Source organism: Dasypus novemcinctus, chromosome 8, assembly GCF_030445035.2.
Source record: "Dasypus novemcinctus isolate mDasNov1 chromosome 8, mDasNov1.1.hap2, whole genome shotgun sequence".
Lineage (NCBI taxonomy): Eukaryota > Metazoa > Chordata > Mammalia > Cingulata > Dasypodidae > Dasypus > Dasypus novemcinctus.
The window spans coordinates 88,703,981-88,731,603 of record NC_080680.1 but is presented as its reverse complement, the minus strand read 5'-3'; the positions used below and the strand labels follow the sequence as shown (position 1 = coordinate 88,731,603).

Genomic DNA, 27,623 nt, shown 5'->3' with positions numbered 1-27,623 from the left:
TTTCCAGGCCTGGTACCCTACATGACCTGGAGAATGAGGCCGTAGGCCCCACAGAACACCACTTTCAAACTTCAGCCTGCATCAGCGGTCCCTGGCAGGCTTGTTAAAACTGAAACCGCTCAGCCTCCATTCCCAGGGGTCATTCAGTAGGTCTAGGGAGTGGTCCACGAATTTGCATTCCTAACAATTTCCAGGTGAAACGGATGCTCCTGGACCAGGGACCATGCTTTGTGAATTAGTGCTTTAGAATTTCTCTGAATTTGGCCCAATATTACTTTTGCAGCATATATCCTTTTTTCACTCTCCCCCACCCAACAATTGAGTGCAGAGGCTCTGTCCGCCCACCCCAGTCAATGATCCCATCATATTTACATTGAGAGCTCAGTCTATGCCTGGCTGGCCCCGCTGTAGGGCTGGGCATACAAGGGTGAATGAGGCCGACTCGTCCCTGCCTCAGAACTCAGTCTAGCCAGAGAGACAGAGGCCACTAGGCAGGTATAGCTCGCAATCTCTCCACCTTGAGGTCTAAAAGACAACTCAAAATAATGTCTGAAACAGCCTGATTTTCACATCCTCCCTGCTCCCCATTCAGTAAATTGCACCACGATCCAACCTGGTTGCAAAACCTAGGAGCCTTGATTCCTCTCTCCACCTCCCACATCTGATCTCACAAGGCCTCTTGACTCTGCTTCCATTATATCTCAGCTCCGCCCAGAGTGTCTCACCGTGGGCTTGGGTCTCCCGGCTTCCACCCTTGCCCCCATGGTCTGCCTTCTGCCCTGCAGCCAGAGCAGGCTTTTTAAGATGGACCAAGTCGCTCCTCTACTTACTTCCTCCAGTGTCTTCCTACTGTACTTAAAAGAAAAATCTAAAATCCTGCCCCGGCTTCAAGGCCCTGTGTGATCTCTCCCTGCCCACCCATCGGACCTCACTTCTTGCCACACTTCCCTTGCTCACTTGCCTCCAGTAGCACTGGCTCCCTGCTTGCTCCCACCTCGGGTGCTTTGCCATACCTGCCCACTCCATCTGGAAATCTGGAACACTTTTCCCCTCATCTTCCTGTGGCTGCCTCCTACTTATGCTCCCGAAGGTCTTCCCTGACCCCTCTCACTGAATGCTCTTCCCACTCCCAGCTCCTCTCTATTCTTGTGAATTTGTTTTAATTTGTCCTAGCATTTACTAGTCTTTGAAATGGTCTTATTTGTTTATATGTTTGCTTGTTTCCCATCTGTCTCCTCTCACTAGAAAGTAAGCATGGAGGAGCAGGGACCATGCCTATCTTGTGTGCCTCCATTCATAGTATGTGCTCAATAAATGTCGAGTGAATGGGATCATATAGGATATTATGTGGGGGTATGTCCCCAAGACACAACATTAGGAAAGGCTTTCCTGAGGATGTTTAGGCTGAGACAGAAAAGTCAGTAGGAGCTGGCCAGAGAGTAAAGGCAGTCCAGGTAGACGGGGAAAAAAAAGATGCTGGAAGGTTCCAAAGTGCAGAGGAGAAGCACAGAATATTCTAGCAAAGTGAATAGTTCAGTTTGGCTGGAGCAGGAGGTGGGTGGCAATGGTGGTAGAGTAGCTAGAGAAGTGCAGGCAGGCCATGGAGGGCCTCCCTACCCCGGGAGGGGTTTGAGCTTTAAGCTGAAGGCAGTGGGCAGCCCCCACAGGGGTTAAATCAAGCATTTTAGAAAGGACTGCTGAGTGCAGCATGGTTTCCAGGGAAGAAGCCTGAGTGGGGTGGGGGTGGGGGCTGGAAGGTGCAGGGCCCAGGTGAGTGATGTTGAGGCCCTGAGCCAGGCGTGTGGCAGTGTGGAAGGAGACATGGAGGAGGAGGCCTTGCCAGGACACCCAGGTCCCCAGCGTGAGGGACTGGGTGACAGAGTGCCATTTTCTAGGGTGAGGGACACCAGAGGAGGATTAGGTTTGGGGAGAAGACGAGAGTTCTGGATTGGACCCGTGGAGTTGGGGTCCCGTTGGACAGTAGAGATACACATCAGGTTTCCAGAAAAAGGGAGTGGCCCACATGGTCAGCTGCTGCAGAGATGCCGTGCCCTTTTGGATGAGGAAGACGAAAAGTCCATTGGAGTGGCAGGGTGGACACTGGTCTTGGTAGGAAGTTTGGCTGGGGCAGCCTTGGTGTGTGTCAAGCACTGAATGGAAGTGAGGAAGTGAGACAGGGAGCACAACACAGATCTTCCCTTTCAAGAGGCTTGCCTTTGACAGGAAGGAGAGAGAGAGGGTGCAGCTGGGGGTGGGGGCAGTAGCTTGGTGTTTTCTCATTTTTAAGTTGGGGGAGATTTGAGTCCTTTGGAATGCAGAAGAAAGGAACAAGAAGAGAGGGAGATTGACTGTACAGGAGGGGTAAAGGGGTGGCATTTGAAGTCAAGGGACGGTCTCATGAGGAGGAGGGGGTGTCTCTTCCATTGTTGCAGTTAGTAGGAGCAGTGGCTGGTTTGGGGGCAGAGGGTGGAAAGTTTGGGAGCTTGAAATCAGAATTCCCAGGTGATGGCTTCTATTTTCTCCAAGAAGTAGCAGGGAGATCCTTGCTGCCAAAGGGTGGGGAGGACGTGGAGTGGAGCTCCAGAAGCCCGGGGAGCATTTGAAAGGCCATTGAGGCTAGTGGGCAGGGAACATAGACATACAGAACTGTTGGGCTTGGTGTGAACCCAGTCGAGGGTGGAGATCGTGAGGTGGCAGTAAATGCCAACCTTGCTCCAAAGCAAAATGGTTGTAGGATTGGGTTTTTCCCTGGGACAAGGAAATCAGTGATAGGCTCCACCACTAGGTGGGCTGGGGGGTTGGGGAGGGCGGTAAAGAAGGGAGGAGCTGATTCCCTGGGAGGAGGAGGAGGACTTGGCTGCAGGGGAAGAATGTAGAAGCGCAGGTGCCAGATGGGCAGAAGCTCAAAGACTCAAAGAACTCTGGGCTGACTCTGGAATGGTTGAGGTGGGGGACACTGCTTTCCTTTAGAAAGGAAATCCTGGTTCTGGGGCTGGAAGTGTCTGCCTTCTGGCCGGAGGTGACCCATGCAAGGGAGAGGGAACTCTTGAATTTCTCCTGGATCCTTCCGTGAGGCCTCGGGCCCTTCTTTTGCAGGGCCATGGCCAGGAAATGGCCCCACCTGGAAGCTTTGACCTTGGGTCTGGGGAAGACTTTGGAGCCCAACTGAAGGTCAGGACGTTGGAGTTTAATGCCCCACTGTGCTGCCCCATCACAAGGTAAGTCCATCACCTGCTGGGCACCCCTTTCCCTCCCAGAGGAAATCATGTCCCCAGGCCTAGCTCCCCTCCTTGACCCTGGGGAGAAGCTGAGTGGCGCCCAAGAGGCACCTGCAGGAAAGTAGACCTTCCATATAGGGGGAGGGTGGGCATGGCAGGGAGATGACTGCACCCCTGCTCTCTCTTCTTCTCCAGGGCTGTTGTCCAACCCCAGGAGCTCTTCCTGTGTGCCAACTTCTTGCAGAGAGAAGCCTCAGGTGCTTTCATTCTCTCAAGGAATCTTTGCACACCCTGCCAGGTGGGTAGTAGTGGTGGATTTCACCCCCGAGGACCCTGAGGCTCAAGGAAAGTGACAGTCTGAGACGGTAGCAGATTCACTCTGGTGCCTCCAAGGGCCTTCCCTTTTCTGCCTTTCGCCACGAGAGGCTGGAGACCCCTTCCCATCTCTGCACCCGGGGGACTGTATCTTTTGGTTAGGAGGGGGTCTGGGCGCCCGTGAGACGCCCTGTGGTGCCCCTAGTTTTACACGCACTCTAAGAACGGGCTTTACTCTCTTAAAGGGCCGGAGCAGCAGAGGTGCTGGCGACGTTGGCGAGGACGATGACGCGCGGGGGAACCCAGGCTTGGACTGCCGCGGGACGACGCTCCCAGGTCAAGGGGCACCCCCTCCCCGCCCCCAGACCGGTCTTCCTCGGGTCCACGCGTCGCCTCGCCGGTCTGCGAAGTTCCCGTCTGGGCCCGCCAGAGGGCGCCCGGGGCGGTGGAGGGACCAGGAGCCGGGAGCCTGGGGAAGGCCGCGACCGGGTGGGATCCGCCACGCGGGGGTCTGCTGCTAAGCTCCGAGGGCCGGGTGGTCAGGAAGTCCAGACCCAGGGGCGCCGGCCGCTCAGTGAGGCCGGCGTTCGGGGCCCAACTCTAGGGATTCGAGGAGTCAAGTGTTTTCAGGGTGGCTCTGCTGTGGTCATCCCACTCCCCCTTTCCCCGCTCGGGGCCCTGCGGGGAGGGAGCTGCTCCCTGGCCGTGTCTGGGGGTCCCCGAGGCTCGGTCCTCCGGTGCCCATGGCCGAGGAGAGGACACTCGAGAATAGATGCCTGGGCTTGGGGAAATGGAAGACCACTCTTTGGGGTATAGGCACCCCTCCGGCCCCTCTCCCGCAGGGTCCGGCCGCCTGGGCCCCGCCCGCGCGCCAAGCCCCGCCCCGCCCGGCGCCCCGCCCCCTCCCCTCGGCCCGGCCGGGAGCCCGGGGGCCGCCGCCGCCTGAGCGCCCGCCATGCGCGCCGCTCCCGCCGCCCGGCTGCTCCAGCTGCTGCTCCTGCTGGGGCCGCGGCTCGGGGCGGCGGGCGTCGAGGGGCCGCCGCTGCCCGCCGTGGTCCTCGCCATCCTGGCCCGCAATGCCGAGCACTCACTGCCTCACTACCTGGGCGCGCTGGAGCGGCTGGACTACCCCCGGGCCAGGCTGGCCCTCTGGTGAGAGAGACCCACTGGACAGCTACCTTCCCCGGTCCCCGGCGTCCCCACCGCTTTCTACCCCCCAACAGGCCCCTCCTGGTAGGCAGGTCCTCCACAGTCTAAGTCCGCAGACAGGACCCCTTCTCTTGCCAGGTTAGGGACAGACCTCTGAGGCCGTAGGTCGACCCTAGAGACACCCACCCCCCATTCCAGCCCTCTGCTCCTGCTCTTGGGGTTCCCTTTAGGTTTAAGTTGGGCCCAGGCCCTCTTGCACTAGCTCTAGGAGGCCAAACTCAACCCCCTTGGGACTTGTGGTTGGCTTGATTTGGATAGGAGCAGACCAGTTCCCCTGAAGTCCCCTGGGGGCCAGCGTGGCCAGGAAGGACAGGACTGGGACTTCCAGGGAAGCAGTGGGGGTACTGCGGGCCCTGGGCTCCAAGCTGCTCTGCAGGGAGGTCAGGCTGCCTGTCCCTTCTGCTGGGCTGCTTCCAGCCGCGGGGTGGAGGGGCTGGGCCCTGTCAGCCAGGGGCAGCACTGCTGGGGGCTACCCCTCCCTGGGGTCCCTCCCCCAAGGCACGCCCATAGGTCCGGGTAGGCAACGTCTACCACTCTCCCCACCTCCCACCCCACCCTGGACTCTGGAAGCCAGAACGGGGAGGAGTCCTGGGCTGAGGTTGGGGTTAAACCGAAAGAAATGACAAAGTACCCCCCTCCTAACACAGCACAGTTGGGCTGGGGGTGGAGCCGTGGCCTGGGGTGGCCGCCCACAATCACCACAGTTTGGGAGTTAGTTAGTTCCCACCCCTATAAGGTTTGACACGTAGTTAGTCTTCACTTCTGGAGAATTGGTTTAAAGGGGCAGTATCCCATAAAACCCGGGCTCTAGGCTAAGCCTGCGTTTCCCTCCTCCCCTGCCTCCATGGTGGCGACCCCTTACCCGGGAGAGGAGAGGCTATGCGTAGTGGCAGTGGAGCTGGGCTCCCCAGCCCTTCTTCAGCATGCTCAGAGTGGGGTTTGCTCCTTATTACAACTTGCGGGGGGGCAGGGGAGGCAGGGAAGGGAGCAGCCCCTTATTTCAACTCAGAGAGGCATGGGCTGACCTGTGGTCACACAGCAAGGAAGGAAGGGGATCAGGGATTGTAGCAGGTGTGTTCCTCAAAGTTGAGGTGCCTTTCTTCTGTCCAAATGCACTCGCCTTCTGTTAGCCTAGCCCAGGACCTGAGCAGGAACATTTAGAGCTACAGAGGGAGACACTGAAGCCCAGAGAGGGTATGGGATTTGCCTGAGGCCACAGAACTGTGATCCGAGCTATGGCTGTCCCGCCTCCAGCCGGCCCCTGCAGTACACCTGCCCTCGGTGCCACCCTCCACCGTCCCAGGAGCGGGCAGCCTCGCAGGTGTTGGCACTCTCAGGGTCAAGGCTGCCTTGGGGGCTGGGTTCTGTCCCTTGGTGGCAGTGCCCCTTCACCCTTCTTCCTCCTGTGTCCCCAGGTGTGCCACGGACCACAATGCGGACAACACCACAGAGATGCTGCAGGAGTGGCTGGCAGCTGTGGGCAGTGACTATGCAGCTGTGGTCTGGAGGCCTGAGGGCGCGCCCAGGTGGTGATCTGAGGGCAGAGGTTCTGGGGAAGATGGGGAAACAGCTGCAGCCCAGAGAGGATAAGGGCTACGGCCTCCAACCCAGGGCTCTGTCCACTGCTCTGCACACCCACGCCACGGACACATATCTCTTTCTCCCCCTCAGGTCCTACCCAGATGAGGAGGGTCCCAAGCATTGGACCAAAGAACGGTACCAGTTTCTGATGGAGCTGAAGCAGGAAGCCCTGACCTTTGCCAGGGACTGGGGGGCTGACTATATCCTGGTAAGGAAGCCTGACCTAGGATCAGGCTTCTCACAGGCAGTGGTGTGTGTTTCTGACAGAAATTTTGATGTGTCTGAACCATACCTGTGGGTTGGATCCTTCATCTGGCCACCTGGGCCAGAGCCCAGAATAGACATTTAGCTTAGATCCCCTAGGCTTTAGTTCAGACTGGTTACTAAGCCTGGGTCCCTGAGATAGGTCCCATAGTATATTCTGAGCCTAGATTCCTAGGCCAGAGCCTATAATATAAACTGATCCTGGATACCTGGACTAGAGTTCAGTGTAGGTCCTTGGATCAACTCCGTGAGCCCAATCTCAGGTAATATTCTTAGATCAACAATTTAGATCCAATGCCCTGACCAGTGCCCAGACTAGGTCCTTGGTGTGAAAACAGATAGGTTTGCTGCTTAGACCTTTGTAAAGGAATTTCCACTGGATCCCGGCAGCCATGCTGGATCTCTGGCACCTGGAGGGATCCCATTCAGGGAACTCCTTGTGGGGGCTGCAGGCTAGATAGAGGCTTCTGTGGTCAGGCTGTCACAGAGGGCTGTGAAACTTTTCCCCCCAACCCCCCAGTTTGCAGATACTGACAACATTCTGACTAACAATCAGACGCTGCGGTTTCTGGTGGAGCAGGGGCTGCCTGTGGTGGCCCCCATGCTGGATTCCCAGACCTACTACTCCAACTTCTGGTGCGGAATCACCCCCCAGGTGAGGCCAGGGATGAGGCCTTAGGAGGTTTGTGGTCTTGGGAGGAGGGCCATGGAGAGCGGAGGCCTGAAGGTCTCAGGGTCTGTGGGCCACAGCAGGGGGCACGCTGTGCTGTGGAGGGAGGAAGAGGCCCTCACGTCCTCCCTTCCCCAGGGCTATTACCGCCGCACATCCGAGTACTTCCCCACCAAGAACCGCCAGCGCCAGGGCTGCTTCCGTGTGCCCATGGTCCACTCCACCTTCCTGGTTTCGCTGCGGGCTGAGGGGGCAGCCCAGCTCGCCTTCTACCCCCCTCACCCCAGCTACACCTGGCCCTTTGACGACATCATCGTCTTCGCCTACTCCTGCCAGGCAGCTGGTGAGGCCCAGCCTTCCCGAGCATTCCTTGAAGCCCTTTGCACCGTGCGCCCCCTGCTTAGCATGCCCTGCCCCACTCTTTTGCATCCTGCTGACTCCTGTGTGTCCATCCTGGAGCCCACACCCCCAGTGGTTAGATGCTCTCTGGCTCTTCCCATCATAGCACTTCGATTTATTCCTTGCTTAAGCACGTACTTATGGAGCACTGACCATGTGTTAGGCACTGGAGAAACAGTGGTGAGTGAAGTCCCTGCCCTCCTGGAGCTTCCAGCCCAATGTGAGACAGACATCAAACAAAGAATCACACAAATCAATGTTCAATCACAACTGTGACAGGAAGGAGGACTCCTCTGTTCCAGGTGTTCTGGGAGCTTAGACTAGAATTAACCTGGTCAGAAAAGGCTTCCTGGAGGAAGTGAATGAGATCTAAACTCTAGGCAGGTATCAGCAAGGCAACCAGGGCAGGAAAGAGTAATGCAGGAAGAGGGACCAGCAGGTGCAAGGTCCCTGTGGCAGCGGGGAGCATAAGAAGGCAGTGTGACTGGAGTTCCAGTAAGGGAGGGAACACAGGGCAGGCCAAGCAGGAAAGGTCGGCAGGGTCCAACCTATGGGAGCCTGATGGGTAAGCATCAGTCTTCAGCCTGAGAGCACTGGGCAGCCATCTGAGGGTCATGTGATCGGATTTGCATGTTGAACAGATCACTCTGGCAGTAGTAGGTAATTTGTTTTGTTTTGTTTTGTCATATTGTCAGTTTAAAGAACATTTATGTATAATTCACCTGAGTGAAAGGTACTATGTGAGGCACTGCAGGAAATACACATGAAAGTAAGATAAGCGTTTTTCTTGACTTTATAGTAATGAATACAGGCGCAGTAATACAAACTACTTTGCAAGGCAATTTTTTAGAAGTACCATATTTGACGAATATTTAAAATCGTATGGGAATAGATGGAAGATTTATCCAGAGTAAAATTTTGCTTCAAAGACCATTACACCTTATTTTCTGATATGTCACTGTCATAGAGCCATAGAAAAACGGAACCCCCCATGCCTGAAGAGAACATTTCCTTGACCTTGGCAGGAATAGGGCCAAAGGGCTGCCATCAGCTCACACCCAGCTATCAGTCCAGGACCAGAGAGGGCGTCCAAAGCACCATAGGGATTCGCTTTGTAATAAACTGCTTAAAAACAAGACAACTTTTTAATTAAGGTATAACGTGCCATCAAGTGCACAGATATTAAATTAAACGTACAGCTTGATGAGTTTTTGCATATGGATGAGTGGTGGCAACTCGTAGAACAGTGATAATGTCTGATACACAGAAAGTGCTCAGCTATTGTTTCATCTGCTAATTTGATAGGTGAAAAATATCTTGGTCTCATTTGCATTTCTTTGATAAATGGGGTTGAACTTTTTTTTTAATGTGAATTATTTCATGTTTAGTGGCCTTTTCACTATTGATGTATTAGCCCTTTTTTACTAATTTGTAAGCACTCTTTATATATTGATAGTCACTCTGGTATATAAGGCCAGCTTATCCCTTGCCTTTCCCAAACTTGTCCCTTGCTTTTTATTTATTTATTTTATTTTTCCTAAAGATACATCTATTTATTTATTCCTCCTCCCTTCCCCTCCTCCCTTCCTGCTGTTTTGCTCTCTGTGTTGTCTTCTTTTCTCATTTTCTCTCCTCTAGGATTCACCAGGATTTGATCCTGGAGACCTCTGATGGAGAGAGAGGTTCCCTGTCAATTGTGTTACCTCCGTTCCTTCTTTCTGCTGTGCTTCATCTTGACTCTCCCCTTGTCTCTCTTCTGATGCATCATCATCTTGCTGCATGACTCACTTGAGTGGGGTAGTGGCTTACCATGCAGGCACTTGCACGGGCATTGGCTTGTCATGCGGGCATGCTTTCTTTTCTTCTTTTTAACCAGGAAACCCCAGGGATTGAACCCAGTTCCTCCCATATGGTAGGCGGAAGCTCTAACATTTGAGCCACATCCACTTCCCCTGTCCCTTGCTTTTTGAAATTCTTGGCCACCCAGTGGTTTAAAATTTTTATGTGGTCAAAATTTTCTCCTCTTTTCCTTAGTGATTTCAAGCTTTGATATTATGCTTTCTATAAAACCTTTCTTGATTCTATTATTAAATATTCACCCATATTTTATTATGGAACTCTTATGACTTTATTTTTTAACTTAAATCTTTAGTCTATATGTAATTTATTTTGGCACACGGTATGAGGCTAGATGCTAACCTTGTTTCAAATAGTTAACCAGTCCACATATCATATATTGAATAGTTAATGTAATTTACACTTATTTGAAATGTCATCTTTATCATGTATAAAATTTTTATGTTTTCCTTTATTTTTCTATGTGTCACAAGAATGTCTAGAGGACCTGAATTTAGTTGACTCCCTTAACTTGTAGGAAGCCTAGTTGTATACACATGAGCTAGCCATGGCAGAAGACAAATATATATTAAAATCTGCACATATTAGTATTTCTTTTTTTTTAAGATTTTTAAATTTTTGTTTATATTTATCCAACCCTCCACCTCGCTGCAGGCACTCGCTGCTCTCTGTGCCCATTTGCTGTGTGTTCTTCTATATCTGCTTGTCTTCTCTTCTTTCTCTTGAGGAGGCACTGGGAACCGATCCTGGGACCCCCAACATGGGAGATAGGCATTCAGTCACTTGAGCTACCTCAGCTCCCTGGTCTGCTGCATCTCTCAGCTCTCCTCTGTGTCTCTTTCTTGTTGCATCATTTTGTTGCGTCAGCTCACAGTGTGGGCCAGCTCTCCACGGCGCAGGCCAGCTCACCCTCACCAGGAGGCCCCAGGAACTGAGCCCAGGACCCCTCATATGGTAGGCAGGAGCTCAATCAATTGAGCCACATCCACTTCCCTAGTATTTATTTCTAAACTAACTAGTCTCTATCATAGATAAAGCAGTCTGTTTCTACATGGATATTTCAGTAATTCCTGTTTAGTTACCTTTTGACTTCTCTGCTGGAGCAGTCTATCATGGTTAAAATTCCCTGCACACCCTCATACTTCCAAACATTATTTATTCACACTATTCAGTGCCTACTGTGTCACACACCATGTACCAGATAAATGCAATTCTTCCCGCAATTAGCATAATATCCAGCGGAAGGTAATCTTTAAATATTTATATCAATAATTCCACAGTAATTGTTGAGTGCTACAAATTAAAGCATGACTCCTATTTCAACTGAGAAGTTTTGTTTTCAGATTTATTCATTTTCATACCTTTTGTGAGGCACAGCCTGGGAGAGCTGGTAGACAGTTTTCAGTTACAATTTCAGTGGAAATGCCAAAAAAGACCTTGGAATTATCTTCATATTAATTATAAGATGCCTCAGGCTAATGTGAGGAGTAAGAATTGGGCTTAAAAAGAATCTCAAAACATTAGGCAACAAAATTGCATCAGTTCAACAAACTCTTAGGCAGACCTTTAAATTCTTAGATCAGTTTCCTGACTCAAACCAGGATGGCAGATGAGATCCCAAATAAATTTAAAGGGATCAGCAATGAGGCAGAGGCAAGTAGATGTGGCTCAAGCAATTGGGTTCCCGTCTACCATATAGGAGGTCCAGGGTTCAATGCCCAGGCCTCATGGTGAAGGCGTGCTAGCCCATGTGACAAGCTGGCCCACGCAGAGTGCTGGCCTGCGCCGAGTGCTGACCTGCGCAGAGTACTGCCCATGCAGGATGCTGCCCTGTGCAGGAATGCTGACCCACACAGGAGTGCTGCTCCATGCAGAGAGCTGGCACAGCAAGATGATGCAACAAAAGAGACACAGAGAAGAGATAATACGAGCACAGCAGATCAGGAAGCCGAGGTGGCACAGGGAATGATCACCTCTCTCCCACTCTGGAAGGTCCCAGGATCGGTTCCAGGAGCTGCCTATTGAGAATACAAGCAGACACAGAAGAACACACGGTGAATGGACACAGAGAGCAGACAACGGGGTGGGGGTGGGGAGAATAAATAAATCTTAAAAAAAAAAAAAAGAACGAGGCAGAAAGGTGACTTTAGCTTGGGATAATTTTGACCTTTGAAAGGAAAACTAGTCATTGCCTTTCTCTGTACCATGCCTCCTACTTTTCCTGTGATTCTGTTTTCTGCATTTGATAGTTTTCAAACTGTGGGCATGTGAAACCGTTTTAAAAACTCGGACAAAAAGTGTTGCTTTATGAAAAAACAAACAAACAAAAACAACCCAGCCAGTAAATTCTACATGCATTCAATGGCTGTGAAGTCACTGGCAGTGGTCGTACACAGAGCACTGGTTTCTCATACTCAAAATGGAAAGGGGTATATTTTTAAAATGTAAATATATATGCCTGAGGATAAATATGAGTATTTTTTTCTCTGCAAAATTAAAAAAAATTCTTCCTCATTGAACCCACTTTGATGTTGAGTAAACAATTTGACTTTATAACAACCTAAAACAAAAATTAGTTGATTTTATTCAGGAGGACAATTTAAAACAAAAACAAGTTCACACATCACCAGGCATAAAGTTAAGCTTTCTAAATATTATATTTAGCATGAAATCAAAGATAAGTTTATCCCTGGAAGATCCCCAAATGCCCTGTATTCCAAATCCTTAAAGCCAGCTTTTGTTTCTCTGAGAAACAAAATATATCTCATACAACATAAAAGTACCATAGAGGGAAACGGACTTGGCGCAGTGGTTAGGGCATCTGTCTACTACATGGGAGGTCCGTGGTTCAAACCCCGGGCCTCCTTGACCTGTGTGGAGCAACAGCAGAAGCGGACAAAGATACAAGACGCAGCAAATAGACACAGAGAACAGACAATGGGGGGGGGGGGGGAGGATTAAATAAATAAATAAATAAATCTTTTTTAAAAAAAAGCACCATAGAGATCTGAAATGAAAAATCATCAGTGAACCACATTCTTTATCACAGAATTAGCAAGCGCATATCCCCTGTTTCTTTTCAGATCACTTATTTCACTGTCTTTTTTTTGGCTTGCAGGACCGTCCAAAACTCCTGTCTTGCCTTTTCCACCTTCTGATTTAGGAAGTTTAATGTTACCTGTTGACTTCACAAGGAAATGCTGTGCTCTTCAGCCTCCACTTCCTGAGCTGTCCCCTGAACTGTCTTGTAAACTCTCCTCTGAACTGTCCTCTTCTTTTGAATGGGACTGATTCATCTCCAATAAGGCCACATCCATTTGCATTACCTTTCCAAGAGTCAATCAACATTTTCAATATGGAAACGACCCGGCTGTGCAGTTCGCGTTTCTGTTCTTGGTTTTTCATTAGCCTGGGCCCTCCATGTGAGACGAGCATCTGGGCCATGTGCTTGGCCCAATAAGGGGCTCCTTTCTACCCGAATTGTTTGAAGAGTGGAATTCTTTCTGGACTTAGGTTTGGAGTTGATGAGGAACCCGCTGTCAGCAGCTCTTTGGACTCCGACACCCCCGAGCAGCCCCGGTGGTCAGCAAACAGCTTGCGCTGTGCTGGGGCTTCCGCACAACTCCATGCCTCTCGGAAGCCTCCGGAGCCAGCTGACCCAGGCCCGGGTGCAGGAAAGAGGCCTGTTGGTAGTTATTTTTAAGATAAAAGTTACTGGAAAGTGCTTGAGCATGGATGAGAATAGATCCATCCTGAGGAAGATCTGAAGTTATAGTAATGAGAGAGAGAACCAATGTTGGCGTGAGGTGGTTTTTTTGTTTGTTTGTTTGTTTGTTTTATGGTACCAGGGCTGGAGAACGAGGCTGGGACCTCGTATGTGGGAAGCTGGTGCTCAACCACTGAATCACATCGGCTCCCCTGAATTGTTTTTCTCAATTGTTTGGTTGTTGTTTGTTTACTTGTTTTTAGGAGGCACTGGGGACTGAACCCAGGATCTCCCATATGGGAAGCAGGCACTCAACCTCTTGAGCTATCTCCGCTCCCCAGGAGAAAGGTTCTTGAGAAAGCTGCAGAGAATGTAATTCAGGGCATGGACCGAGGGTTGGTGGAAGACTTGAGGACTCCCTGGTACGTGGAGGAGAGCGTTGGTGGTGGTCAGGGTGAATCAGAGGTCACGATTTAATCAAGAAGTGTTGCACTTGAGCAAAGCAGAGTGTACGCAGTGGCCGGAGAGGTGGAGGTGTAATAGTTGGTTTTGTGCACGAGGTGCACTTTCTCAGGCTGGCAGGTCCGTGGTGTGCAAGTCTCAGGCATGCAAGAAGAAAAACGAAGCCTTGTACAAGTGCAAAAAGTTAACAAGTGAGGTAGAACAAGCAAGTGGAGAAAACTGGAAGAGGCAAAAGCATTTCCTTGTGATTGCATTGCCACCATTACTTTGACTAACAGCCGCTGTTTATTGGTCGGTGATCTGAAGGAATTTCGTGAGCCGTAGCTAAGTGGCCGTCGTCCATGCTGCCACCGTCCAGGTACTGAGTCCCCGCTATGAGCCGGGGATGGTCCTCAAGCCTGGGCATGGGGTTAACTTTAAATAGACAACGTTGTGCCTGCCCTAAGGAGTTCACAGTCTGCAGAGGGGAAAGGGGTAAATAAACCATTGTAATAAAGTTGGCAAATGTTGAGGACAAAAAGATCACTCTGACTGCCAGCTGGAGAGGCCCATGGAAGGGGCCTGAGAGGCTGTGGGGTTGGTGTAGGAGTCTGGGCACAGGGCGATGGTGCTCCACTCAGGGCAGGGCAGTGGGGGCGGTGGCCTTGGGAGATTCTGGCGCAGAGCAACAGGGCTTGGTGGCATCAGGTGGCTGCGGTCTGGGCGTTTGTCTGCTCCTTCCTCACCGTGATCCCCAAGGTCAGGGACTCTGTCTGTCCGTCTTGCTCACCACAGTAGCCCCAGTGCCCAGCACAGGGCCTGGCCCAAGGCAAGTGCTCCAGACATGTCTGTTGAATGAATAAACCATCTCAGCAGAAGGACCTCTTAGATAGCATTTGACCTAAGTCCTGTCTCCTATCTCCCTCCAGTCACAGACGTGGGGAAACTGAGTCTTGGAGAACTCACACACTGGGTCACCGGCAGAGCCAGGCCTAGGGCCTCCCAGGTGGGATCTAAGCGGGGGGGAATACCCCCCACTCTGACATGCGCTCGGCCTCTCTCTGCAGGGGTCTCTGTCCACGTGTGCAATCAGCACCGCTACGGGTACATGAATGTGGCTGTGAAGTCCCACCAGGGGCTGGAGGACGAGAGGGTCAACTTCATCCACCTCATCCTGGAAGCTCTTGGTGAGGGCCGGGAGCGGTGCTGCCCTTGCCGCCGTCGCGCCTTGCCTCCTGATGGTACCCCTCCTGCCAAGCCCCACGCCCAAGCGGGTGCTGAGCTTGGAGACCCAGCCTGGCCCCTAACTCATTCCATGGCTCTGGACAAGTCCCTCTTCCCACCCTGGGCCACAATGGGGGCAGGTGGATTCTGTGACCCCTTCTTGTAGATGTTTTGCCAAGAGAGCAGAAATCAGGCTGGGGCTAGGACCCCACCGTCACCGCTGACGAGAGCCAGCACAGACTCGTGACCGGGGGGTGCTTTCCTCGGCAGTGGACGGGCCCCCCATGCAGGCCTCGGCTCATGTGTCCCGGCCGCGGAAGAGGCCCAGCAAGATGGGGTTTGATGAGGTGAGCACCCACAGCCTGTGGGACTGTGGTCGGGCTGGGTAGGCTCTGCCTCCCTCTCCCCCTGCACCCACTCCCTGTCCCTCCTGCAGGTCTTTGTCATCAGCCTGGCCCGCCGGCCTGACCGCCGCCGGCGCGTGCTGAGCTCCCTCTGGGAGATGGAGATCTCGGGGCAGGTGGTGGACGCTGTGGACGGCCGGTGAGGCCCCTGGGCAGCTGGGGGAGTGCAATGTGGTCCTTCTCTGAGCGCCCTGGAAGTAAGAGAAGATGGGTTGGATGAGGTTCCTGTTCCAGGAGGAACTCAAACAAGGACTGAGTCATACTTGTCCCAGGGAGTCCCAGGGCAGCTGAGTGCAGGACTGGAGGCCCTCCTCAGGCCGCGGCGGTAGGAGGGGGTGGCAGCCAAGGCCTGGAGTCTGGGGCTGCAGGCACTTGGGTTCCAGCTCTGCCACTTGCCAGCTGTGTGACCTCCAGCAGGCTCCTCCCAATTCTGAGCCTTACTTCCTTATAAGTAAGATGGCAGGTAATTGTGCCTTCCTCATCGGGTTTTTGGTTTTTTTTGTGGTACCTGGGGCTGGGGATTGAACCCGGGACATCATATGTGGGAAACTGGAGCTCAACCACTGCGCCACATCTGCTTCCCCAAGTTGTTTTTTTCATTTGTTTTGCTTGTTGTTTGTTTTTGTTTTTTCATTAGGCACTGGGAACTGAACCCAGGACCTCCCGTGTAGTAGGCGGGCGCTCAACTGCTTGAGTCACATCTGCTCCCCCCTCATAGGGTTTTTTTTGAGTGTCAGTGAAGAGTTAGGCAGGGCCTGACGCGTGCGTTAAGTGTCCCACGGTGTTAAATGTCTTCATTATTATTATTATTATTATTATTATTTTTTAAAGATTTATTTATTTATTTAATTCCCCCCCTCCCCTGGTTGTCTGTACTTGGTGTCTATTTGCTGCGTCTTGTTTCTTTGTCCGCTTCTGTTGTCGTCAGCGGCTTGGGAAGTGTGGGCGGCGCCATTCCTGGGCAGGCTGCTCTTTCTTTTCACGCTGGGCGGCTCTCCTCACGGGCGCACTCCTTGCGCGTGGGGCTCCCCCATGCGGGGGACACCCTTGCGTGGCACAGCACTCATTGCGCGCATCAGCACTGCGCATGGCCAGCTCCACACGGGTCAAGGAGGCCCGAGGTTTGAACCGCGGACCTCCCATATGGTAGACGGACGCCCTAACCACTGGGCCAAAGTCCGTTTCCCTGTCTTCATTATTATTATCACGATTATTCTTCTCTGTCCTGGACTTGGGCCCTGCTGGGTGAGGGTGGGCAGGCCAGCTGTGTTCCCCGAAGAACCCAGTGGCCCCCGATGCTCCAGCCACCAGAGCTCCTGCTGCCCGACATGGCTGCTGTTGCTTGCTCCTCGCCCCAGCCCTTTTGGCCACAGGATCCTCATCCTTTGCTTGCCCAAGGTGTATCTGCCACATGCCACACTCGTGCCCGGGCAGCAGCCCCACGCCACCCCCCAGCTGGCTGCCCCCGCCCTGCAGGTCACCCCCGGCCCTCTCATAACTGCCTCCCCCAGGTGACTGTGGTCTCCGCGCCAGACTCCAGGGGGGCTCCCACCACAGGCCAGGCCCCCCTGGAGGGGTCCCCGGGGGGCACCCGCCATCAGCACCGTATGCCCGTCTCCTTAGGCTGCTCAACAGCAGTGTCATCAGGAGCCTCGGCGTGGGCCTGCTCCCCGGCTACCAGGACCCCTACTCGGGCCGCACGCTGACCAAGGGCGAGGTGGGCTGCTTCCTCAGCCACTACTCCATCTGGCAAGAGGTGAGGACCCCCGGCCCCGCGGCCCTCGGGGAGGGCAGGGACCAGTTTGTCCCAGTCACTGCTCTACACCCTGCGCTCGAGCACAGGGACAAGCGCAGTAGAACATGGAAGGACCCCTCCCAGCGGCCTCGAGCCTCCTGTGGGCGCAGCACCACGCTGGGCTCCACCGAGGGCCACCCTTATTCGTCCTACAGTCTCTAGTGTTGTCCCTGTTGAGCACCTGCTGGGTGCCAGGAGAAGAGCCTTCCGGGCAAAGGGAAACGGTGAGAGCAAGGGCCGGAGGCAGGACGAGGTGGCTGTGGAAAGAAGGAAGCCGTGAACTTGGCGTGTGCTTGGCCAGGAAGCCTCGGCCCGGGTCTGGGGGCATGGGTGCCCGGTGAGAGGCCATGTTTGAACGGGACACAGGCCAGGCCCCTCTGGAGGGGTCCCTGGTGGGCACAGCAAAGCACGAGTATCCTGTGGCCTGTAGAGAACAGGTCGAGGACGCTGGGCTCTCCCAGGGCCACTCCTCCAGGAGACGGTGCAGACTCACTCCTTGCTTTTCTCTTCTCCTCTAGCCAAAATATGTGTGCGTGTGTGTGTGTTTCTTTATATTCGTGTCTGCTTTTGACCTTCCCTGGACAAGTTGAAGGATGACTTCACCATTTACTGAGCTGATTTCCTGTTCTTTTCACATTTCCAAAATTTACGCCAAGTGTTTGTTCTTTGGGATGTTGGGGGTGGGGTCTCGCCCTGCCCAGCTGCTTCTAGGAGTGCTCAGAAGGCTGAGATGAAGACTCCAGCCCTAGAGGCCACACAGCTCCACGTTCAAATCCTGGTCCTGCCACCTGCTGGCCGTGCATCCTTCGCCAGCGCTTTCAGCCCCCTGTCTCTCTCCTTATCTGCACAGCGGGATCATCGTGAGGGTCTCTTGAGAGCGCAGCAGCACCTAGCGAACGGCTGCGAGGTCAACGGTGGCCTTCCTGACTCCGTGGGGAGAGCTTGACGGGGGGCCTGGGGACCCAAATGCCAGTGAGAGGCCTTGGGTGTTTGGTCCCAAGGCCCGGGGAGCCCCAGCAGACTTTTGAGCAGCTGAGTGATGTGAATTTGTTGTATAACTGAGGCCAGGGAGAGCCGCCGCCTTCAGCCAGGGGGAAGGGCGGAGCCCAGATGGGAAGGCCCCCCCCACCCCTGCCGTGTACCACAGGTGGCTGCCAGAGGCCTGGCCCGGGTCGTGGTGTTTGAGGATGACGTGCGCTTCGAGAGCAACTTCAAGAGGCGGCTGGAGCGGCTGATGGAGGAGGTGGAGGCAGAGAAACTTCCATGGGACCTGATGTAGGCAGCCTGGGCCCCCAGGCGCAAGGAAGAGGGGGGGCGGCTCTTGAGGCCTGCCTCCTCCTCTAGGAACCCTGGCCGGCCCCTCTCCCGAGCCTGGCCCTGGAGGAGTGGCATGAGGGGAGGAGCCCAGTGATATCGCAGGGCCTTCGGTGACTCCTGGAACCCTTGGTGTCATCTGCAGCTACCTGGGTCGGAAGCAGGTGAACCCTGAGGAGGAGGTAGCCGTGGAAGGGCTGCCGTGCCTGGTGGTCGCGGGGTACTCCTACTGGACGCTGGCATACACCCTGAGCCTGGAGGGCGCCCGCAAGCTGCTGGCTTCCCAGCCCCTGCACCGGATGCTGCCCGTGGATGAGTTCCTGCCCATCATGTTTGACCAGCACCCCAAGTGAGGCCCAGTGAGATGGAGGCAGGGGAGGGGGCATGGCAGAGCGGGGTCATCCTGTTCAAGGAGCCGGCAGCCTGCCTCGAGGCCGGTCACTCGTTCCGGTCCCCAAGGAGCGGCCCCACTTAGCCCTGGAGTCACACTGACCTCGGTGTGAATCCTGTGCTGCCCAAGGGGTTTTTAGTCAAAGTGACTCTCGGTTCCCAGCCTCAGTTTCCCAATCTGGAAAGTGGGGATAATAGCAATCTCGCCTCTCAGGAGTGTTGTGAGGACTGGTGTTACGGGGAGGGCCCTGAGAGGCTTCAGGCAGGTGAGGTGCCCCCCTGGGCTGGCATGCGGCCCGGGAGGGGTGCCTGCCGCAGCCCTCCTGAGCCGCCCTCCCGCCTGCAGCGAGCAGTACAAGGCACACTTCTGGCCGCGGGACCTCAGGGCCTTCTCTGCCCGGCCCCTGCTCGCTGCTCCCACCCACTACGCAGGGGACTCCGAGTGGCTCAGTGACACGGAGACCTCCTCCCTGTGGGATGATGACAGCGGCCGCCTGGTCAGCTGGAGTGGCTCTCACAAGACTCTGCGCGGCCCCCGCCTGGACTTGGCCGGCGGCAGCGGGCACAGCCTGCATCCTCGCCCCCGGGATGAGCTCTAGGTGAGGGCAGAGGCGGGGCCACTGTGGCGGGACTCTGGGCCGGTCCCCCCCACACCACAGCCTGTCTTCTCTGTCTCCCGCTGGCTTTGACTCTGACTCTGTCTGACTCTCTTCATGACTTGGCATCTCTGCCTCCCTGGCTGCCTCTCGCTCCTTCCTTCTGTCTGTCTCTGGTTCTCTTTGTTTCTCTGTATCTGTCTGTATTTCTGTCTCTGTTTCTGTATGTGTCTCTGGCCCGGCTTCTGTCTGTATTTCTCACTGCCCAATTCTAGCCCTTCCTTCCCTCCCTCCCTTTTCCTGCCTCTCGTGCCCCACCAGGTCCAGGCATGACCCACCAAAGGAATGCTCAGGAGTGGGCACAGCTGCCCGAGGAGCAGAGGAGGAGATTGCTGGCAGCAGCCGCCCTCAGGAGCCACAGACCCAGTGGAGCCCTGGCTGCCGCCTAGCCCGGCTGCTCCGCCCTCTGGACCCCTCACCCAGTCCTGCAGCAGGGGAGACCACTCAGAGACAGGTCCCATTCCCTGAAAGTCACTTAGTAAAAGGGCAGGACTCTGGGTCCCCTCCCACTGCCGGCCCTGACTCAGGGTCTGGGCAGATGCCAGGAGCCCTGCCCTCCTGAGGACTCAGCCCCAGGGACCTCTCGGCCCCTTCTACCTCCACCTCAGCCCACTCCCCAGCTCGAGGCCTGGGTCCCTCACACCTGGGCCCACCCTCATCCCCTGGCCAGTGGGAAGTGTGAGGAGATAAGGGGAGGCCTTACCGCCCTGGCGCCCAGCACACTTCGGCCCTCAATAAACACCAGATGCTATTGGCACATTAAACTTCTTAACTCATGAGTCTCTTGGCAGGGATGGAGGCGGCGTGTTCTACGGGTGAGCAGTGGAGGGGCAGACGCGGAGGGCAGCATGAAGGAGTAAGGTGACCTGGCATCACCTCTTGTTGGGTGGTCTTGGGTGGGTGCCATCCCCTCCCTGGGCCTTAGTCTACTCCTTGGTCAAGCTGGGGCAGGAAGAGAAGCATCTTATGGGCCGGGTGGGCCTAAAGTGGCCTGGCCAGGGGCCCAGCCCACCGCATTCACCCAGTGGTGGCTCTCATCGTCATCACTATGTCATCACCAGTCTCCCCTTGGTTATCATGGTCCTTACTGGGCTGGGACCAGACCACTCAAGGCCGCTGATGCTCCCCCACTTTGCATCTTCTGTGCGAAGCCTGGTTTGGGTCCTGGGCCCTTTGGGAGACTAAGGAGTGGTCCCCTCCATGGGTGGGGCTAGGAGAGACCCAGAGCTCCCCACCAACCCTAACCAGTGTGGCCTCCAGAGGGCGCAAGGTGGCAGAGCCTGGATCTTGTGGGCTGGGGTGCCCTCTGCTGGGCATCGGGCTGAGTTCTGGGAAAGGAGCATGGGCCGTTTGACATCTGCCCCCTGTGATGATGAATCACTCACAGCAGCAACAGGTTCTTCTGCTTAGAAACTCTGCTTCCCAGTAGGGTCAGATTTCCCAGCCCAGCAACTGCCTCCAATGCCCACGCTCGGTGGCGAGGGGTTGGTGACTTCCTGCTGTGGCCGTGGTTGCCCTGACCTCCAGCTGCAGGACCATGGCATGGCATCTCCAGATTTCCTTTTTCAGAGGAGCCCCATTCCCAGCCTCTTTCATGGCAGCCCCTTGACTTGGTCATGTGAGTACCCCGGTCCTTGCAGAGTGATGGGCACTCCCTGAGGCCTGAGCCCTGCCTTGGTTCTCTCCAGGGATGAGATCCAGGTGGTCTGGCTGTGGTTCCAGGACCTGACATTGCTGTGGAAAGGTCTCTGGGCTGGGGCTGTGGGCTTGTTCCAAGAGTAAAAGACACTGATTCTGAATGACTGTGACCTTGGACAAGTCACCTACTCTCTGGAGGTTTCACATGCCTCCTTCATTTATTCAATTCACATTTACTGAGCACCTCCTATGGGCCAGGCACTAGTTTAGGTGGTGAGCTTACAACGGTAAATAAGGCTGACAAAAAATTCCTGACCCTATGGGAGCGAAGGTGGCTCCCACGTGGAGGTCCCAGATTTGGTTCTTAGTGCCTTCTAAAAGGAACGTGAGCAGACACAGAACCCACAACGAACAGACGCAGAGAGCAGATAGTGAGTGCAAAAAACGGGGGTGGGGGGGGTGTAGAAAAAAAATCCTGACCTCACGGAGCTGACATTCTATTGAAGCAGAGAGACAAAAACAAGGAGTAAATATAATATTAGAGGGTTATAAGTACTATAGAGAAAAATGAGGAGAGAAGAGATAAGCGTGGTCTGAGAAGGTGACATTTGAACAGACTTGAAGGAGATGAGGGAACAAGTCACAGGGATATCTGAAGGAAGAGCTTTCTAGGCAGAAAGCAGCCAATGCAGAGGTGCCGAGGCAGGAGCAAAGCTGGCAGGTTTGAAAGACAGTAAAGAGACCAGTGTGCCCGGAGCAGAGGGAGCCAGGAGGAGCCAAGGTCAGGGCCAGAGCAGGGAGAGCCTTGAAGGCCATTTGGCTTTTACTCTGAAATAAGGAGCCCCTGGAGGGTTGAGGCAGAGAAGTAACATGATCTACCTTATTATTTTAACATAATTACCATGGCTTTTGTACTGAGAATGAACTGTAGGTGAGACCCGGAGTACAATTAGGGACACCAGTTAGAAGCCTATTGTAACAATCCAGGGAGACATGATAGTGACTCAGTCCAGAATTTCCAGGAGAGGAATTGAGGATGATGTCAAGGTTTCTGGCCTGTGTCCCTGGAAGAATGGCACTGTCATTCACTGAAGCCGGGGAGGATGTGGGCAGAGGTAGTTTGGATGAGATCCAGGTGGGGAGATTGGACACCCGAGGCTGGAAATCAGGGATGGGTCTGGGCTGGAGAAAGAAGCTTGGAATCTTTTGTCCTGACGCAAAAGCCTCCCCTGTCCCTCCCCCATCGGGTTCTGTTTCAGCAGGTTGTAGGTGAGGCCAGACTGGTTTTTTAACAAAACGCCCCCCAACAATTTTAAGGAGCAGTCGGCATTTGGCAACTGCTGCTGAGCTCACTGCGTCCGATCCACGCCCCCTTCAGCAGCAACTCAAACCGGGCAAACTGAGCTCATTGTTTCACGTTCCAATATAGAAAGTTTTTTTTCCATTAAAAAATTTATTGAAATGTATCATTCACACATGAACATAAACAATAAGTGTATAGTAAAGTAGTGAATTTATAAAACAAACATGCATATCTTCATATGGGGCTCCCATATATCACCCTACCACCAACGTTTTGCATTGTTGTGAAACATAAACTATGAAAGAGCATCATCAAACTATTATCACTAATTATATCTTACATGTGGTGTACTTAGAAATATTTAAGTCAGGTTTTTTGAGATATAATTTACATAATAAAATTTACTCTTTAAAGATGAGTTTTGACAATGAAGATATGGAATATATACATCTGGCCAAAAATTCCATTCCAGCTCCTGGAAACCATAATCTGTTTTCTGTTCCTGTTTTGTTGTTTTAATGTTTATTATGGTAACATAACATTTCCCATTTTAACCACTTCCGACTATACAATTCAGTGGTGTTAATTACATTCACAGTGTTGTGCCACCGTCACCACAATCCATTACCAAAACTTTTTCATCACCCAAAACAGAAACTCTGTGCCCATTAAACATTATTTCCCCCATGCTCTGTGTCCCTGTGATTTTTCATTTTTCTAAACTGCCATATAAATGAAATCATACAGTATGTGGCCTTTGTGTCTAACTGCTGCTGCCTCTTTTTTTTTTTTTTAATTTAATGGATTTTACTCTTTCTCCTAATAGGAAGACTACAGAGTTATAAATTTTGCAAAAGCCCAATAATTCTTGATCCTTCAAAGAAATGAGTACAGGCTTTTTTTTTTTTTTGAGGTAGAGGGACTGGCGATTGAACCTGGGACCTCATAAAGTAGGAGGCCGGCACTCAGCTACTGAGCCACATCGGCTTCCCTGAGTTGGTTTTTTCATTTGTTTTGCTTGTTATTTGTTTTTGTTTTTATTTTTGTTTTAGGAACCACCAGGAACCAAACCTGGGACCTTCCATGTGAGAAGCAGGTACTCAGCTGCTTGAGCCACGTGTGCTCCCAGCACAGGCTTTTCAACACTGGATATTCCTTAAACTAAGCACACAATAGCCCTAGAATAGAACAGCCAAACTCTTCCACCTTCCCTCTGAGAAATGCAGGGCCATTTTTTTTTTTCTTTCAGAGATCTACTCCAATTTGACTGTTGTGATTATTCTAGGGCAATGAGTGAGGATGCTTTCTGCTGCAAGGAACAAAAAATCAAACTCAAACTGACTTAAACGATGAGGACATGTATTGGCTAACATAACAGAGGGGAGGCAGGCTTCTGGGTTGACTTAATCCAAGCCCAGGCTCTGTTTCCTTGGGAGTCTTTCTGGCCCATGTGTTGGCCTCATCCTCAAGCTGGTGGCAAGATGGCTGTTTCCATTCCCCATGTCATGTCCTGGCACAGAAATACATCCAGTGGAAAGAAGAGGGTCATTTCTAGAAGCTCTCCTAGAAAGACCCCCAGCAAACCTCTTCCTCCACATTGGCCCAAATTGGGTTACATGCTGTTATAGGTTGAATTCTGTCCCCCAAAAATATGTTCAAGTCCCTGGCCCCATGGACGTGGCCCCGTCCGGAAATAACATCTTTGAGATGTGATTAGTTAAGAAGAGGCCAAACCGTTGGGGTGGGCCTTCATCTAGTACGACTGATGTCCTGAAAGCCGAGGAAATTTGGACAGTGAATGAGATGGAGGCAGAGAGAGGGTCATGTGTTGGAGGCAGAGTTTGAGTCATGCCGGTACAAGCCCAGGAGCACCATGGATTGCTTGGTGGCTCTCACCACAAGCCAGGGGAGAGGCACGGAACAGACCCCTTCAGAGGTAGCACGGCCTGCAGATCCCGCGATTTCAGGCTGCTAGCTTCCAGGACTGTTGAGACATCCCATTTCGTTTTTGTTTTAACCCCACTAGTCTGCGGTGCTTTGTTACGTACAGCAACCCTGGCAAACACACCCCATATCTGAACCAATCGCTGACCATCACTGCCAAGGTGGTGCGATTACACCTGGACCAATCGGACTCCTCCTCAGAGCTCGGCTGGGGCCCGCTTCCCCTGAGGCTGACTTCCCAGGCCTTGGGCCACTGCACCCGGGCAAGTGAGTCACTAGATGTTGACCCCTTGGTCCTCAGGGCAGCTGGGCAGGGCCTGTGATGGCCCTGGGTGGAGCAGGGTCCTCAGCATGCCCAGGATTCCTGTGGATGGAGAACTGCCTGGCAGAGGTGGCAAATGTTTAGGCAGCCGGCCCCAGAGGGCACCACTGCCCATCCTGGACAGGGACCCGTGGACCTCATGTTGGAGGAGGCAGTCTGGTCCACGTGCTCCAGGTGCAGCTCGTGCTCCAGCAGGCACAGCTCCAGGTGGCTCCCCAGCTCCATCCAAGTCAGGACAACTACCCTGACTTGCCCTCTGACAGGCATCTGAGGGAGCTGCCGGGGACGGCCTGAACAAGGCCTGTCCATGCTACAAATTAGAGCCTCATCTTTATTCTGAAATATTTAGTGTGGGGAAGTGCCATTGGATGAAAAATCCTTTAACAAAATCACAGGAATTTCAATATCCATTTGCCAATGAAATAAAGGAAAGAGTTGTTCAACCCTTTAAATGTAATTTCAATTGTTGGAAAATTTTGAATGACTAAAAATGGCTTAAATTTTGTATCACCTGCTTATGTAAACAAAGGTCTCCGTCAAGAATTCGAAGAGGGAAGCGGATGTGGCTCAAGTAATTGGGCTCCCGCCTACCATATGGGAGGTCTGTGGTTCAGTTCCCGGTGCCTCCTAAAAAGATAGTGAGCTGGCAGCCATGGCAAGCTGACACAGCAAGAGACGCAAGAAGAAAATAATGAGAGACACAACAAAGCAGGGAGCAGAGGTTCCCTGTGCCTCCTAAAGAGGATGAGCAGGACAGCAAGCTGGCATGACGAGATGATGCAACAAGAGACACAAGGAAAACAATGAGAGACACAACAAAGCAGGGAGCAGAGGTGGCTCAGGCAATTAGGTGCCTCCTTCCCACATCTGAGTTCCTGGGTTTGGTTGAAAAGAAGACCAGGACACAGCAAATGCAAAACAACCAGGGCGTGGGGAGAAATAAATAAATAACAAAAATCTTAAAAAAAAAAAAAAAAGAATTTATAAAAAAAGTTATAATTCAGGGAAGCTGATGTGGCTCAACTGATAGAGCATCTGCCTACCACACGGGCAGTGAGCTGTCCCATGTGCAGCGCTGCCACATACAAGGAGTGCCATGCCACTCGGGGGTGTCCCCCATGTAGGGGAGCCCCACATGCAAGGTTGCATCCCTGCAAGGAGAGCCACTTCGCACGAAGAAAGTGCAGCCTGCCCAGGAGTGCTACCACACACCTGGAGAACTGACGCAGCAAGATGACGCAACAGAAAGAGACACAGATTCCCAGTGCCGCTGACAAGAATGCAAGCGGACACAGAACACACAGCCGATGGACACAGAGAGCAAAGTAGGGGAGGGGGAATGGGGAGAGAAAAAAAAATCTTTAAAAAATAATAAAAATAAAAAAATAAAAAGTTATAATCCTGGGAGCAGATGCGGCTCAGTGGTTGAGCACCAACTTCCCACACATGAGGTCCCGGTTCAATCCCCAGCCTTGGTACTTGAAAAAAAAAAAAAGTTCCAATCCTGGCAAGTGAAAAAGATTGGAATATACATTATGCTTTATATCAATGTTACATTTCCTGAACTTGATAACTGTACTTAATGTGGCTACATAAACAAATATCCTTTTTCTTAGGACATTTACATGGGAGTAGTAAGTGTTAAAGGAGCATCATGATGTATGCAACCTAATCTCAAATGTGTAGAAATAGATAATATAGATAAACATATAGATAGAATATGTAGTAAATGTGGCAAAATTTTAAAAGTTGGGTATCTAGGTAGGGGAGTCCATTGGAGTTCTCTCTATTGTTTTTGGATTAATTTTGCAACTTTCCTGTAAGTTTGAAATTATTTAAAAAAATTTTTAAAGTTAATATCCATTTTTGTGTAATGCCATTTCAAACATGAAACCTGATATAAAAAGTTATTTTCACAGAAGCAAGCGCAGATTTCTTTCTCACTTAAGACTTTAAAAATGTTTTATTTGGAAGTTACAGCTTCCCTGATACTTTATATTACAGCTTCTAATCATACTATATATTATGAAGAATGTTATGAAAATTTTACCTAGTTCCCCAAATGCTCCTCAGTCCTTTCCAGAATACCCAGAAGCTGTGTAAAAATTTGGTTTTCTATATGTGTCCTGCTGTGAAAAATTTCCGGAAGCTTTGCCTCGAGGCAGAACAACTACTCCGGGGAGGCAAGGATAATTGAAAAAAAAAGTAAAGAGGAGAAAATGAGTCATATGGGCAAAATCTACCTTTATGGCACCTCCTCCCGCTGACTGCTTCTGATCTGCTCAGACCCCAAAGGTTGGTACAATTGTAGAGACAAGGGGATTTCCTATGAGTAAATGGCAATAGCTTTGGGCCTTTGGCTGTTTGCTTTCTTAGGGAGTTTTTTGTCTCCCTTCTGGTCTGGTCTCTTAGTGGAATTCTAGTTGCTGGAGAAGAGCCCTCCCTGAGTGGGGGCTGTGTCTGCACACAGTTGAGCTCTGTCTCTACCGTTTCCTAGCTCTGTGACTTTGGGCAAGTGACCTGGCCTCTCTCTGAGCCTTAGCTTTCCGCTTTACAAAATGAGGTTAGCACTCTTGTCAACCTCACAGATGCTATGAAAATTCATTGAGGGAAGCAGATTTGGCTCAACTGATAGAGCATCCGCTTACCATATGGGAGGCCCAGGATTGAAACCCAGGGCCTTCTGACCTGTGTGGAGCTGGCCCACATGCAGTGCTGATGCGCACAAGGAATGCCGTGCCACTCAGGGGTGTTCCCCACGTAGGGGAGCCCCACGCATCAGGAGCATGCCGCGCAAGGAGAATCACCCCATGCGAAAAAAGCACAGCCTGCCCAGGAGTGGCACCACATACATGGGGAGCTGACACAGCAAGATGATGCAACAAAAGGAGACACAGATTCCCTGTGCCGCTGACAAGAATGCAAGCGGACACAGAAACACATAGTGAATGGACACAGAGAGCAGACAACGGG

The 27,623-nt window shown here is 52.4% G+C and overlaps 1 protein-coding gene across 7 annotated transcripts in view; it reads left to right on the top strand.

The window, feature by feature from the left end:
- Positions 1 to 20,207, top strand: part of CERCAM (cerebral endothelial cell adhesion molecule) — a 32,594-nt gene extending 12,387 nt beyond the window's left edge. For 4 of the 7 annotated variants that reach the window (XM_058302317.2, XM_058302313.2, XM_058302314.2 and 1 more), the window contains 16 exons: positions 3,097 to 3,218; positions 3,414 to 3,516; positions 3,779 to 4,685; positions 6,158 to 6,268; positions 6,414 to 6,531; positions 7,108 to 7,242; positions 7,396 to 7,600; positions 14,728 to 14,847; positions 15,155 to 15,231; positions 15,321 to 15,427; positions 16,912 to 17,044; positions 17,934 to 17,990; positions 18,231 to 18,358; positions 18,543 to 18,746; positions 19,134 to 19,386; positions 19,705 to 20,207. In XM_058302317.2, coding sequence (XP_058158300.1) covers positions 4,489 to 4,685; positions 6,158 to 6,268; positions 6,414 to 6,531; positions 7,108 to 7,242; positions 7,396 to 7,600; positions 14,728 to 14,847; positions 15,155 to 15,231; positions 15,321 to 15,427; positions 16,912 to 17,044; positions 17,934 to 17,990; positions 18,231 to 18,358; positions 18,543 to 18,746; positions 19,134 to 19,386 — 1,845 coding nt within the window. In that variant the 5' untranslated portion in view covers positions 3,097 to 3,218; positions 3,414 to 3,516; positions 3,779 to 4,488 and the 3' untranslated portion in view covers positions 19,705 to 20,207. Of the gene's footprint in view, positions 1 to 3,096; positions 3,219 to 3,413; positions 3,517 to 3,778; positions 4,686 to 6,157; positions 6,269 to 6,413; positions 6,532 to 7,107; positions 7,243 to 7,395; positions 7,601 to 14,727; positions 14,848 to 15,154; positions 15,232 to 15,320; positions 15,428 to 16,911; positions 17,045 to 17,933; positions 17,991 to 18,230; positions 18,359 to 18,542; positions 18,747 to 19,133; positions 19,387 to 19,658 lie in introns of all 7 variants that reach the window. The other 3 variants (XM_023587244.3, XM_058302318.2, XM_058302319.2) reach the window with 3 other exon arrangements.
- The last annotated feature ends 7,416 nt before the right edge of the window (positions 20,208 to 27,623 follow it).